Source organism: Triturus cristatus, chromosome 3_1, assembly GCF_964204655.1.
Source record: "Triturus cristatus chromosome 3_1, aTriCri1.1, whole genome shotgun sequence".
In the NCBI taxonomy this organism is placed as follows: domain Eukaryota; kingdom Metazoa; phylum Chordata; class Amphibia; order Caudata; family Salamandridae; genus Triturus; species Triturus cristatus.
In genome coordinates, this window is record NC_140583.1 from 442,974,617 (window position 1) to 442,988,789 (window position 14,173).

The following is a 14,173-nucleotide window of genomic DNA, read 5'->3' on the forward strand; positions in this document are numbered from 1 at the left end:
AACAGGTGGAAACAATGACTGCAAGATGAGCCAAGAGATAAAAGAAATAAATGATACTGTGCTCATTCACCATGTTTACTACGTGAAAATGATACCAAGCTCAATGCAAAGGAAAAGCGATAATCAAAACAACTGTAAACAGCCCAAAATACAGTGATTGCTGCCTAAAATAACAATAATTACCTTAAACCTGATGATGCAGCACCCTCACAATCTCAATTCAAAATACAAATGATGAAAATACCAGTGGCGGCTGGTGACATTTGCAAGTGGCGAGGTGTAAAACTTTCGTTGGAGTGTACCGCGGCAAGCGTGCATAGCGCGCGAGCCCTAACAACCTAAGGGGGGAGAAAGTTTTGAAAAGAAGAGTGGGTTGGTGTTGTATAAAGATGACTCCTGCTTATGAACAGAATACAACTCGATTTTTCCAGGAGGCCTCTGATTTTTCATAATATGTAACTGCTATTTCAAACGCTCAGGGTGCAACATAGCCAGGCGGCACAGAATAAGAATGAATGATGGTCCGAATGCACTCAATTTTTTCCCCAAACGTTTTCTTAGATGCTCGAAGGCATGAATATCAGGAACAAGACCCCAGAATTACCGCCCAGCGTGACTGGACTAGTGTGCCCCGCGAGCCTCCAACATATTGAGCTGATAAATGAATCATAATGTTTATGAACAGGCGAGGGGCGGTTAAGTGTGCCCCGCTGCGCCAACATGCGATGGTCTGGGCAGGTGAATGTTGCGAGTGTGGGTGGGCCGCGATACAAGAGTCGACTGCGAAATTAAAACTAAAACCTGCCTCCTACCTCATAGTTTTGTCCAACACAAGTCTGCCAGAGACGGGCATGCTAGGTAAAATAAAACCTGCCGCCCGCCTCCTGAATGTCCTGCCTTGCAGCCTAGGAGGCCAATTACCCAGCGCGCAGTAATCAGAAAGCGCGCCTTGATAAAAACAACGATGACGATGAGCTACAAAAGACATCTTGGATGTGCTGTCGATTATTGATTCACCAGGCTTCGCTGCGCTCCCGTTCACCATGTATCTATTTAAGTTCCTGACACAGTCAGACACATGCACGCTTTCTATAGCACAGTGAGATTCCTGTTGCAGCTCCTTGTATCACCTGGGGGTGATGGGGGGTCCCTAATTATGCGTAACTAATGCATTTAGTGTGGTGATGCGGACACCAGCACTGAAATGCCTCGGCGTCACGCCTGATGCGTGATACTTGGCAGGGCTGAAGGACCAGGTTGGTCTGCAACCAAAGTGCTCTGCATCGTGTGCTCCATTTATGTCCTGGTGGTCCTCTGTAGGCTCTGGAGAAACGTGCTGTAGGACCTGGTGCAGGGGTCAGTTCTGCCGACTTGGAAGCTGGGGATCCCGGTTCGAGTCTCCGCGGGTCCTGCTTAGTACACGCTAGCCTGCAAGCACTCAAATATGTTCCTGTTTGTGCCCTGGGGGCACTACGTCATGCAGTACTTTGCTGAAGGGAAACTGATAAGAGGAGGAACAAGGATTGGCAAATGTAGAAAATATGCTACAGCCAAATGAGAAATGGAGGAAAAGTAATTGGCAAACACAGGAACCAATGAAAAGTCAGGAAAGTAAGGTGGCTAGATGTAAGCCCCTTCTAAGATGTATATTAAAAACAATAGATTTCACAAGCACAGCGCAAGCGCTGTGCAGGCGAAACCTAAAACAAGCATGGGCATAGCCAATAGGTCTCGCCTTTGGGACCTTATAAGCATTTAGCCCCCTTGATTTCCGCACCTGATGTGGTGGCACCTGTCGGACATTCCTAAAGCCAGCCTTGATCTTACTCAGTACAGTGACAATTTGCACCCAAGAGAAGAGCTTGGCCTTCAGGTTGACCACTGCATAATTTTGCATAATTATACCAACTGTAATTAACTGATGATCTGTCAAATGTATGTTGGGCTTTCATTCTGCAACTCCGTGAATTTTGGGTAATACACAGTTAAGTGACCCCGTTCCTAACTTGTGAGATGCAAAGCTTCAACAGCACCTATTAAATAAAATACCACTTTTGTGTCTTTGTATGTACAAAATATGTAAACTTGATATCTATTAAAATGTGAGTATTGTTATTTTCGATCTTCATTGTACTGGAATTTTAGAACTCCCTGCCATTTCACTGTGTTAGGCTTAAATCATGCCTCTCATATTGGATATTGCAGTAAGATAATAATAAGCATTCTTTTGAGTACTTCACCACCTTACATTTCTTTATGAAAAAAAGTAGGACATTTACTTCCTTAGACTGATTCTTATCTTGGAGTAAATGTCCAATGTGAATAATTAACAAACTATTTTCTGCAGGTCAAAAACTGCTAACATCCTCAGATGCACAATAAAAAAAGCAGCGGTGTCATCACAACCCCATAGGAATCCTGCCCCACCCTCTCCCTCCCTTGCAGCGACCGAAGTCACTGGACCCATTAAAAAACCCATCACTCAATCCAATGCCCTTTCAGGGATGCATGCAGGCTCGCAATAATACATTCGCAATATTGCGCGGTAAAGTAACGATGTTATGGCTCGAGTCTCACAGCACGTGCAGCTTCGCCCGGGGACCTGAATTAAAGCTGACCCCCACTGCAGAGAAATGAAGAGAGACTGAGGAGAACATTAGTGCTTACAACCAACCCGTGGCGAGGCGATAAATAAAGTTTAAACCACACTGCAAACCAAGTGTATGAGGGACTTGCCTCTGTTGCCAAAGAGCGTCCAGGTGGGTGCTTGCGCTCTTGCGCTTCTATTCGACGGGGGCTGTTAAATCCACTGGGGAAGGGCGGGGAGAGGGGCACGAAGGGGCGGCCCAGAGGTGTGGATGCATCAGATTAGGCCACAAGGCGCATTCATGCGCCGGTGAAAGGCGTGTGTGAGGGCGTGAAAGTCTTTCGATTTCAGCCCTGGGAATCCGACGGCCTGATTTTTCGGTGACACAGACAGTACAAAAGGTGGGGCGGGAAAAGAGGGGAGACCGGGGAAGGAGGACAGGGGCAGGCTCAGGCTGTGATGCTGTCAGTGGATCCAGCTCAGCTCCCCGCACACGAAAGAGACACACACATCGAAGGGGAGATCAGTGTAACAATCTGGTTTAAGTACTACACAAAAAGTCACCCGGGCGAAGTGCGACAAAGAAGACAATATGCACCCAAGTACTTCCTAGTCACATGCAGGTTCGGTGGCAGCAGGCACTTACGGGCAGCAGAAGACTGTGGCTCGCAATTTTAATTATGGCCTCACAGTCTCAGTGCCCCGGATGCCTCACTTGTAGCTTACACTGCGCATGACACTAAGCTGCGTGCCGTGCGCACGACGCAGACTGGAAAATAACTTTAAAACTACGTCCCAGTGGACCCTGCTGCCTGTCAATGACGGCACTTTGTGCTGCGGGGCCCCTGGAGTTCGGGGGCCCCCTGCGACGCAGGGGCTTTGGGGGCCTATGTTACGCCCATCAATCAATCAATCAATCACTGCATTTGTAAAGCGCGCTACATACCCGAGAGGGTCTCAAGGCGCTGTGGAGAGGGGGGGTGCTACTGGTCGAAGAGCCAGGTCTTGAGGAGTCTTCTGAAGGCCAGCAGGTCCTGGGTCTGTCGTAGGATTGTGGGGAGAGTGTTCTAGATCTTGGCGGCGAGGTAGGAGAAGGATCTGCCGCCGGCGGTGGTTTTTCGGATGCGGGGGACTGTGGCGAGGGCGAGGGCGAGGTTGGGGGTGTGGAAGCTGAGTCGGTTGTTGAGGTAGGTGGGTCCGGTGTTGTGCAGTGCTTTGTGTGCGTGGATCAGGAGCTTGAAGGTGATCCTTTTGTTGACGGGGAGCCAGTGCAGGTCTCTCAGGTGGAGTGTGATGTGGCTGCGGTGGGGGACGTCGAGGATGAGTCGGGCCGAGGCGTTCTGGATGCGTTGGGAGTCGTCTCAGGGGCTTGTTTGTAGTTCCTGAGTAGAGGGCGTTCCCGTAGTCGAGTCTGTTGGTGATGAGGGCCTGGGTAACGGTTTTTCTCGTGTCGAGGGGGATCCATTTGAAGATCCTGCGGAGCATACGGAGGGTGTTGAAGCAGGACGCGGAGACGGCGTTGACTTGCCTGGTCATGGAGAGAGTGGAGTCGAGGATGACCCCCAGGTTGCGTGCATGGTCCGTGGGTTCCGGGGTTGTGCCTAGTGATCTGGGACGACTCTTGATGGGGTGGGTCTGAGAATGAGGACCTCCGTCTTGTCTGAGTTCAGCTTCAGTCTGCTGTCCTTCATCCAGTCGGCTACGGCCTTCATTCCTCTGTGGAGGTTAGCTTTGGCGGTGTGGGCATCTTCGGTGAGGGATATGATCAGCTGGGTGTCGTCGGCGTAGGAGATGATGTTGAGGTTGTGTTGTCGTGCGACGTGGGCGAGGGGGGCCATGTAGATATTGAACAGCATTGGGCTGAGGGAGGATCCCTGTGGGACGCCGCAGATGATCTCGGTGGTTTTGGAGCGGAATGGTGGGAGGCGGACGCTCTGGGTTCTGCCGGAGAGGAAAGATGTGGTCCAGGCCAGGGCCTTCTCTTGGATACCGGCGTCATGGAGGCGTTCTGATAGGGTGCAGTGGCAGACCATGTCAAAGGCTGCTGATAGGTCCAGGAGGATGAGGGCGTCTGTTTCTCCTTTGTCCATCAGGGTCCGGATGTTGTCAGTGGCGGCGATGAGGGTGGTCTCGGTGCTGTGGTTTCTGCGAAAACCAGATTGGGAAGGGTCCAGGATATTGTTAACTTCGAGGTAGCGGGTCAGCTGTTTGTTGACAATCTTCTCGGTCACTTTTGCTGGGAAAGGGAGCAGGGAGATGGGCCGGAAGTTCTTGAGGTCCTTGGGGTCCGCCTTGGACTTCTTCAGAAAGGCGTTGATATCGGCGTGCTTCCAGCTTTCTGGGAAGGTTGCTGTCTCGAAGGAACAGTTGATTGTTTTCCGGAGGTGGGGCACGATGGTTGCGCTGGCTTTGTTGAAGACGTGGTGAGGGCAGGGGTCCGATGGGGATCCGGAGTGGATGGAGTTCATGGTTTTGATGGTGTCTTCGTCGCTGACTCTGGACCAGACGGTCAGGCGACTGGTGCGAGTGATAGTCGCAGGGGTGGTGCCCTCGGTGGTGGGTGCGGGGGGGTCGGAGTTGAAGCTGTCGTGGATGTCGGTGATCTTGCGGTGGAAGAAGGTGGCCAGGGAGTCGCACAGGTCTTGAGATGGCGGGATGTCGTTGGTGTTGGAGCTGGGGTTGGAGAGTTCTTTCACGATGCTGAAGAGCTCTTTGGTGTTGTGTGCATTGTTGTCTAGGCGGTCCTTGAAGGCGGTCTTCTTGGCGGTCCTGATGAGTTGGTGGTGTCTGCGGGTGGCGCTTTTGAGGGCTGTGTGGTTGTCTGGTGTTTGGTCGTGGAGCCATTTCTTCTCCAGCTTCCGACAGGTGTGCTTGGAGATCCGGAGGTCCTCGGTGAACCAGGCGGCCTTCTTGTTGGTGTGGTTGGTTGTAGAGGTCTTGAGAGGGGCGAGGGTGTTGGCGTAGTCATTGATCCACTGTGTGAGGTTGGTCGCGGCGGTGTCTGGGTGGGTGGGGTCGGTGGGTGGTCTCAGGGCGAGGGCGGTAGTCAGTTGGTCTTCGGTGACCTTGCCCCAGCAGCGGCGTGGTAGCTGTTGGGTGTGGTGGGTTTTCTGAAGGTGAAGTGGACGCATCTGTGGTCGGTCCAGTGTGGTTCGGTGGTGTGGTTGAAGGAGACGTGGGGGCTTGCGGAGAAGATAGGGTCGAGCGTGTGTCCAGCGGCGTGGGTAGGTGTCGTTACGAGCTGTTTGAGTCCGAGGTTGGCGAGGTTGTCGATCAGGGCGGTGGAGTTGGCGTCGTTGTTGTTCTCGAGGTGGAAGTTCAGGTCCCCGAGAAGGATGTAGTCCGTTGAAGCGAGGGCGTGGGTGCTGATGAGGTCAGCGATGGTGTCACTGAACTGTGGGCGGGGTTCGGGAGGTCTGTAGATGAGAGTTCCTCTGAGGGTGGTGTTGGGGTCGGTGTGGATCTGGAAGTGCATGTGCTCGGCGGTGGTGAGGGTGTCATCGGTGTTCGTTGAGATTTTGATGGAGTCTTTGTGGATGATGGCGATTCCTCCTCCCACTCCGTTGGTGCGGTCTCTGCGGGAGATCTTGCAGCCCTGTGGGATGGCTATGGCGATGTCTGGTGCTGAGGTGACGTTCAGCCAGATCTCCGTCAGGAAGGCGACGTCGGGGGTGGTGGAGTCTAGGAGGTCCCAGAGTTCGATGGCGTGCTTGCGTGCGGAGCGGGTGTTGAGGAGGATGCAGCGGAGGTGGTTGGGTTCTCTGGCTGGTGGTGTGGAGGGTTGGATGCTGGTGAATCTGCAGTTCCGGCAGGTGAAAGGCCCCTGGGTGCGTTTCGGGGTGGCCTGGTAGCAGGGATGGTCTCGTCTGGTGTTGAGTGCGTGGAGGGTGCTTGCGTCGTAGTGCAGTCTGGCGTTGTGGGGGGTGCGGGGTCCAAGGGTTCTGGCGCTGGGTGCGGTCCAGACGTGGACGGGCGCAGACGAGCTTGCCTTAGGCATGCCCGCTGCTCGCGTCCGCTACACGGCCGCTTCGCGGCCTCCATATGAGGGCAGAGGGAGGGAGGAGCAGCTGGGAGGTGGGAGCGGGGCGGCCAATGGGAGTGAAGGGGACAGGCCGCAGGGGCTCAGCGGCGGGGCAAAACCCGGGGAAAAAATAGGCAGGAAAAGACGGCGGGAGAGGGACAACAGAGCACAGGGGTACAGAAAGCAAAACACAGGGGCACAGAATGAAAAAAACAAAGTGGCACAGAAAGCCAAGCGCAGGGGTACAGAATAAAAAAGGGAGCGAGCAGTCAGGCAGCAAAAGCGGCAACGGAGGTTCAACCCACAGGGGGCTGCGTGGCAGATGGGGGGAGCGACCTGCCTGGTGACAGGGTCAAAGGTCGCTCTCTACCACCGCTTCGCGGCCTCCATATGAGGGCAGAGGGAGGGAGGAGCAGCTGGGAGGTGGGAGCAGGGCGGCCAATGGGAGTGAAGGGGGCGGGCCGCAGGGGCTCAGGGGCAGGGATAAACCCGGGGAAAACCCGGGGAAAAAAACGGCGGGAAAAGACGGCGGGAGAGGGACAACAGAGCACAGGGGTACAGAAAGCAAAACACAGGGGCACAGAATGAAAAAAACAAAGTGGCACAGAAAGCCAAGCGCAGGGGTACAGAATAAAAAAGGGAGCGAGCAGTCAGGCGGCAAAAGCGGCAACGGAGGTTCAACCCACAGGGGGCTGCGTGGCGGATAGGGGGAGCGACCTGCCTGGTGACAGGGTCAAAGGTCGCTCTCTACCACCGCTTCGCGGCCTCCATATGAGGGCAGAGGGAGGGAGGAGCAGGTGGGAGCGGGGCGGCCAATGGAAGTGAAGGGGGCGGGGCCGCAGGGGCTCAGCGGGGAGAAAAAAACCGGGGAAAACCCGGGGAACAAAACGGCGGGAAAAGACGGTGGGAGAGGGACAACAGAGCACAGGGGTACAGAAAGCAAAACAAAGGGGCACAGAATGAAAAAAACAAAGTGGCACAGAAAGCCAAGCGCTGGGGTACAGAATAAAAAGGGGAGCGAGCAGTCAGGCGGCAAAAGCGGCAACGGAGGTTTAACCCACAGGGGGCTGCGTGGCGGATGGGGGGAGCGACCTGCCTGGTGACAGGGTCAAAGGTCACTCATGGGGGTTTTGCGCCAAGAGGTACCCAGTGCGCAAGATTTGTGGGTCTGTGTTTGCAAAGATCTACTTAACACCAGGGCTCTGCCCCCTGCCCCACAAGAGCATGGCAGATAGTTAATACTATTGGGGTGTTTTTGAGTTGTGTAATTATTTTTAAAATGAGTTTTGGTTTTGTGCCGGAAAATAAGTGTGCGTTGAAGCTACACACATGGCCCTTTGAAACTAAATGTGTTTGAGACAATGCTTTAAATGGGCAGGAGCTGTCCTGTACTGAATACCTGCACTTCTTTCATTTGAGCGGAAGAATACTGGCGCTTCTCAGCACCCCTACAATACATTTAATCAATCAATCAATCAATCAGGTGGTTTATAAAGCGCGCTACTCACCCGTGAGGGTCTCAAGGCGCTGGGGGGGGAGGGGGAGGGGGGGTTAGCAACTCTGGATCAGTCGAAAAGCCAGGTCTTGAGGTCCTTCCTGAATGTGAGAGTACCGGCACTTCTCCGCAGAGCTGTAATACATTGAATGTGACAGTACCGCCACTGCACAATACATTTAGTGGGAGAGTAACGAGTACTGGCACTTCTCGGCACTGCAGCAAGATATTTAATGCGAGAGTAATGGCACTGCTGCAGTACATTTAATGTGAGAGTAACGGCACACCTGCAGTACATTTAATATGAGAGTACCTGCACTTTTCAGGAGTAGACAAGTACTGTAAATAGTGGGTCCCTGCACTTCTCAGCACTGCTGCGATACATTTGATGGGAAGTGCCTCTGTGCCTGCACTTCTCAGGAGCAAACGGAAACTTGAAATAGTAAGTACCTGCACTTCTATATTTCCGCTTCAAGCACTGGTCTGAGAAGAGCCCGTGAGTTATGGTTCTGTGGTAAAACGTGTGAGGCCTTGAAAGGGGGGGGGCAGAGATGTTTCTATGAAGGGAGATATTATCTAGCGCTCGCACGCAGTGCCCAGAGACGTTGGTAGCTCCCTCAGTGCAGACACCGACAGCGAGGCATCCACGCTTCACCAAAACCTTCTGAGACGGGTAGCGCAGCAACTCACAGTTCAGAAGGAATTTAAACAATGCACCTAAAAAACCAAGCTGTTTAATGTCGGTGACCTTCAAGTTTCTTCAAATGTTACGCCTAAAACTAGTTACGCATTCTAAGCCTAAGGTGGCTTCCAAAATGCGTACATTTGCTCAGCAATAACACAAAAGTCAGATAAAACACCCAGCCCTCTTCGCGTGGTTGTGTTTTTGTGATAATTACACACTCGGCGAAAATGTAGTGTGCAAGCAGTCCGAGAGTGCGCTTTGCCGCCCCGCCTAGGGTAGGAAGTGCTATATGAATGTTGCATATGTGTCCTCTGCGATTAAACACGTGCGTGCCTGATAGCAAACTGGAACGGATAATTCACAAAATCAGACAAAAAGCAGCTGCTTAAAAGATCGCGAAGCACAGCCTGTGATGCTCAGTTGTATGACAGTATTTTGCTGCAAGAAATGAAGTCAGGAACCAAGTACATAATCTGTTCATTTCCCTCCCGTGGTCGTCGGGGGGGACAGTATTACGTTGCCGATGGAACTGGGTAAAGGTGCCTGGTTGTTTCCAACAGCGCTACAATAGATCGCGTAACAGATACCATTTTACACAACTGATTTTTTAATATGTTATGGCAACAAAACAGCGAAATAGTTGATGTTTACACGTCCGATTCGTGCTGCAGGAACTCCAATCCCAGCAATAAAAACAAGCGCGGTGCGCGCACGGCAAGGAATGTGAGGTATGCAGCAGGCACCCGGCCGTGCTGCTGCTCGCTCCCGAGCTCCCTACGCAAGGGGAGAGAGAAGGCGGGACATGCACCCGCCTTTGGCCAAATGCGTGCTGTCTTTCTTAGAAAGATGCACGCAAAGGCCAATAGCGTGTGAGCCAAACAAAAAGCACACGCACAATCGTGTGGTCCGAGTTGAAAGTCCTTACTATAAAACTTGCAGAGCAACGCATGCGCGCTGGCTCAGGCGAGACCTAAAATAGGGGAACCCCACCGCATCTGCTAACATAATGCCAGCATCAGGTCACCTTAACTACCAGTGCTCAGAGCCTGGAGTATGTGGACTGCAGTTAATTATTATGTCTGGTTTAGACAGTTTTCTCAGTTTAATGACCAGAATTTGCTCTCTCTAGTGAAGAGAAAAAATGGTGTGTAAAAAAGGTGATCAGAAGGGAAACAACTGCCAGTGGAGGCACGTTTAAAAGATGCTTGAAAAGGCAAAAGTGTCAAGAAGCTACTGCAGAAAGTGAGTTTTAAGGAATGAGTGATTTCTTGAGATAACATGGGCCACAGTTTCTTCTGAGGTGTGTATTGAAGAAGTAGGTGGTAATAGTCTAATGGCCAATACGTTGCTTTACTTGGTTGGAAGATCACAGTTTAGACTAGCAAAATGTGATGATCATTTTGTTGCTTATGTTAAGTCTCTGTCAGTGATATTTAATACACGAGTAGCTTCTTGTTATGGGCTATATTCTTAATTATTATTGCCGATGTAAGCTATAATGCATGAATGTAGTGTTCTGGTTCTATTGGATTGGCGAAGATGATGCAAGATTAGACAGGCTTTTTAGAATGTATGCATTTTGTTGTACATCACTGACACTGCTTGCGACAAAGGGTGTTTTCAGGGTAACAAGAGAGCTGTTTATAGCCATCTTTATTTTTGGATGGATTATTGCCTGCTACTTTTGTCTTAAATGAGTTGTAGTGTTTTCTTTATACTGTAACCCTGACATGTTTCAGGTGTGGTTAGTGAAGTGTGTCATGGTATTACACTATGGTGCAGGGATTTTATTTAATTTAAAGTAGGTGTGGTGGCATAACATTTTGGCACCATCAGTATATAGCAAAGTGACATTTAGAGCATTTGCATTCTCAGTTTAGAAAATGTTAATATTTTAAATTTGTGCTTTTTATTTGAACAAACCTTTAAATTATTTTCTACTCACCTACATCCACCTGGAGATTGTCCATTATGTTACTGTGTTTAATATACATTGGCCAGACGTGACCATCAAATAGTCCGGGTGGATCAGGAACGGTGTAGTTTCTTGAACTAAGGACAAACAAACAAATAAAGTAATCAATCTAACCAAATACACCAATGTGGAGAAAGTTGAGTATTTACTATTGGTGAGAAAGGTGGTTTCATGGTTATTAGCAAAGCAAGAAGAGGTAGATAGCTGACATGTTACTCCTGCCTGGATTTCTTTCTACCCACACTCAGAATGCTTTAGAAAACTTCATACACTGCAAAACATCAACTGTAGAGGCTTGCATTTCAATTTCAATGTGATTGCATCAGATATCTCAATTGAAAACCACCCAATGAGGCACCCCCATGTATCACTTTATAAATTCACAATAGTGCCTTGGTCAATACTGGAATTATGGAGCTTTTTCCTTAGAAACATATATTAGTGAACAACCCTGCATCCATTTTTCTCACGCTGTTCTCTCCCTATACCCCTTAACCATATATATATATATATATATCACCACTTTTTATTTCAAAGAGTCAGGCCGACAAAACGCATTTTGGCTGAACACCAGCCTTGATAAAGGCTGATGTTCAGCCGAGACACGTCCTGTCGGGCGTGACCCCTTGAAATAAAAAGTGGTGATTTGCTTCCACCCTGAGTGCCGTTTCTCTTTCTGATGTGAAAGGTTCTTCTTCAATACTTTATAAGCGCTTGCTGTAGCGCTTACACTGTGCACCACCAACGCTTAGGAAGCAGGTTGACATAACCTCACCCTGTAGAATATATATATATATATATATATATATATATATATATATATATATATATATGGGCTTACAGCGTCTTCTTCATAGAAGGACTCGCACTCAGGAGGGAAAATTGACTGTTTATTTAGTCACTAAATAAACAGTCAATTTTCCCTCCTGAGTGCGAGTCCTTCTATGAAGAAGACGCTGTAAGCCTATTGATTTACCGGGAGACCTGCCCGGTTTTTACTCGCCACCTGCCTATGGGACACGGATTCCGGAAGACAAGGTCGTTTTGTGGTGAATATATATATATATATAATTTAAAAAAAGCTTAGAAATTCACTGAAAAAAAACAAAGGTTACAGGGACGTTAGGCTCAGATTTCACTCGTACAAAACCAGTGAAATTCAGCAGTTATAGTTACCTAAGCTAACTATAACTTACGCCCCTGCAATGCACTGCTTATGACCTCACATATTATATCACCCATGATATGGTCAGTGAAATCACGCATGACATCTCAAATGACATCACAGTTTTTAAAACTGTGATGTCATTTGAGATGTCATGCGTGATTTCACTGACCATATCATGGGTGATATAATATGTGAGGTCATAAGCAGTGCATTGCAGGGGCGTAAGTTATAGTTAGCTTAGGTAACTATAACTGCTGAATTTCACTGGTTTTGTACGAGTGAAATCTGAGCCTAACGTCCCTGTAACCTTTGTTTTTTTTCAGTGAATTTCTAAGCTTTTTTTTAATTCTATTTCCTAACTATAACGTCCCTGTAACCTTTGTTTTTTTCAGTGAATTTCTATGTTTTTTTAAATTCTATTTTCTAACTATAATGTTCCTGTAACCTTTGGTTTTTTAAGTGAATTTGTGATTTTTCAAGGAATTTGTAAGGTTTTTTAAATTTTATTTCATAACTGTAACCAATAACCTTTGACAATAGATGTGTGAGAGATAGCTTGAGTGTCTCAGTGGGTGTATGAGTGTCTGAATAGGTTTTTAAGTGGGTGTGAGAGAGAGTGAGAGGGGCTGTAAGTGGGTATATAAGTGTCTCAGTGGGTGGTTGTATGAGTTTCTCATAGGGGTGGGCAGTAAATTCCACTCCGCCAGCAGAGTTTTGCCACTTGCTCCACTTGGAATGCAAAGGTTGGCAAAACTCCACCACCCACTGGCAGAGCACAGTTTACAGACACGCTCACCTCCAGACTTTATCCCCAACCAGTAGTGCACCAGGAAACCCCTTTGCAGAGTGGTTGAGAAAGGAGGAGGGGCCTCTCATGAAGTCTTCGCAATCCTGCAGTGGGGGACTTACTTGTGGGTTATATTTAGCCCTGTACAAGTGGCGCAGCCCCCATTAATCTTTCTTTAGCCCCGGGGAGGTAGTGGTCCCCGGGGCTCAATAAGCCTCAGGAGGAGGTGGTCCCTGTATGCCCCCTCCTTTACATTTTCTATGAGCTCACATGCCTCCAGGACCTGGCCCTCCCAAGGGCTAAAGTGTAAATAAGTGTGAGAGGCAGTGCTTTTTCTGGGGGGGGGGGGGTCTCAGCGGGAGCCACGGTTCCAGTGCGACTCCCGCCAAAAACAATAGGATAAAATCATTTTTTGCCATTCCCCAAGAGGCCTAGAGGGCCAGGGTATTCCTACCCTACCCCCTTCTCTTTTTTTAACTTTTTTTGTGGGTTTCAGCTGAAGCTGAGTCCCAAGATGGCTGCCAACACTTCCTGGCTGAAGTGTTGGCAGCCAATCACATTTCAGCACAGCACTGTCGGATCCTCAGAAGATCCTGTTCCAACATATACAAATTTGCTTTTTTTTATTCCTCCAAAAGTACTGAATGGATTAAGGCCAAATAACCGAAAGCACTTTCTCTGGACCAAGAGCTAGCTTTCTGCCAAGTTTGGTGTAATTCCGTGCAGCAGTTTGGGCTGTAGTCCTCTTCAAAATTAACACTGGAATACACCCCCCGGGCCTCCCCAATGCTGCCGCCCCTGCGGTTGCCTTCTCTGCTGTGCTGCCCATGCCTGGACGGAAACTCCAGAGGCTATTCCCAGCTGTATGATTCCATGATCCATGGGCTTACCGCTCTCCCTCACAAGTCCACTGACTTTACTGATCCGCTCTCCTGGAAGCGGGTTGCTGGGACCCTGGAACCTGCTGTGAGCCCGTCATACTACGTTATCATTGGGGGCGCGAATTGCGGCTCCTTCTCGGCATCCATGCACCTGGCCTGGCTTGCGCCTGCCCACATAGGGCCTGCACGGCTGCCTCCCCGCCAACCCTGCCTGCTCCACTCATCCGGATCGCGCCTTCTGCACTCAGGGACGGTGCCTTCTCGCCTCCCAGCTGTGACCGTCTCTTTACATTTGGCCTCCTCCTCCAACCGCCCCCACCTGGAGATGACATCAACGCGAGAGGATGACCTGAAATCCATTATGCTGGAAGTCAAATCGGCGGTCTCAAAGCATTGCGGCCCAACTTGAACAGCTGTCATCTCGTCTGGACATGGTTAAATCTCGCGTGAACTCTCACGACGCCCGCCTGCTACATGTCGAATGCAGGATCTCTGATGGTGAAGATGCCGCCACCCAGGAACGTCAAACGCTTCCCCGAATGGACAAAATTCTGGAGCTGATATGATATCTCGC

General features: G+C 49.8%; 1 protein-coding gene across 1 annotated transcript in view; it reads right to left on the reverse strand.

The window, feature by feature from the left end:
* LOC146860381 (nicotinamide riboside kinase 2-like) overlaps positions 1–14,173 on the reverse strand; it is a 94,392-nt gene that overhangs the window by 21,395 nt on the left and 58,824 nt on the right. The window contains exon 6 of the mRNA XM_085644240.1: positions 10,734–10,840. Within this exon, the coding sequence (XP_085500366.1) occupies positions 10,734–10,840 (107 nt within the window). The remainder of the gene's footprint in view (positions 1–10,733; positions 10,841–14,173) is intronic.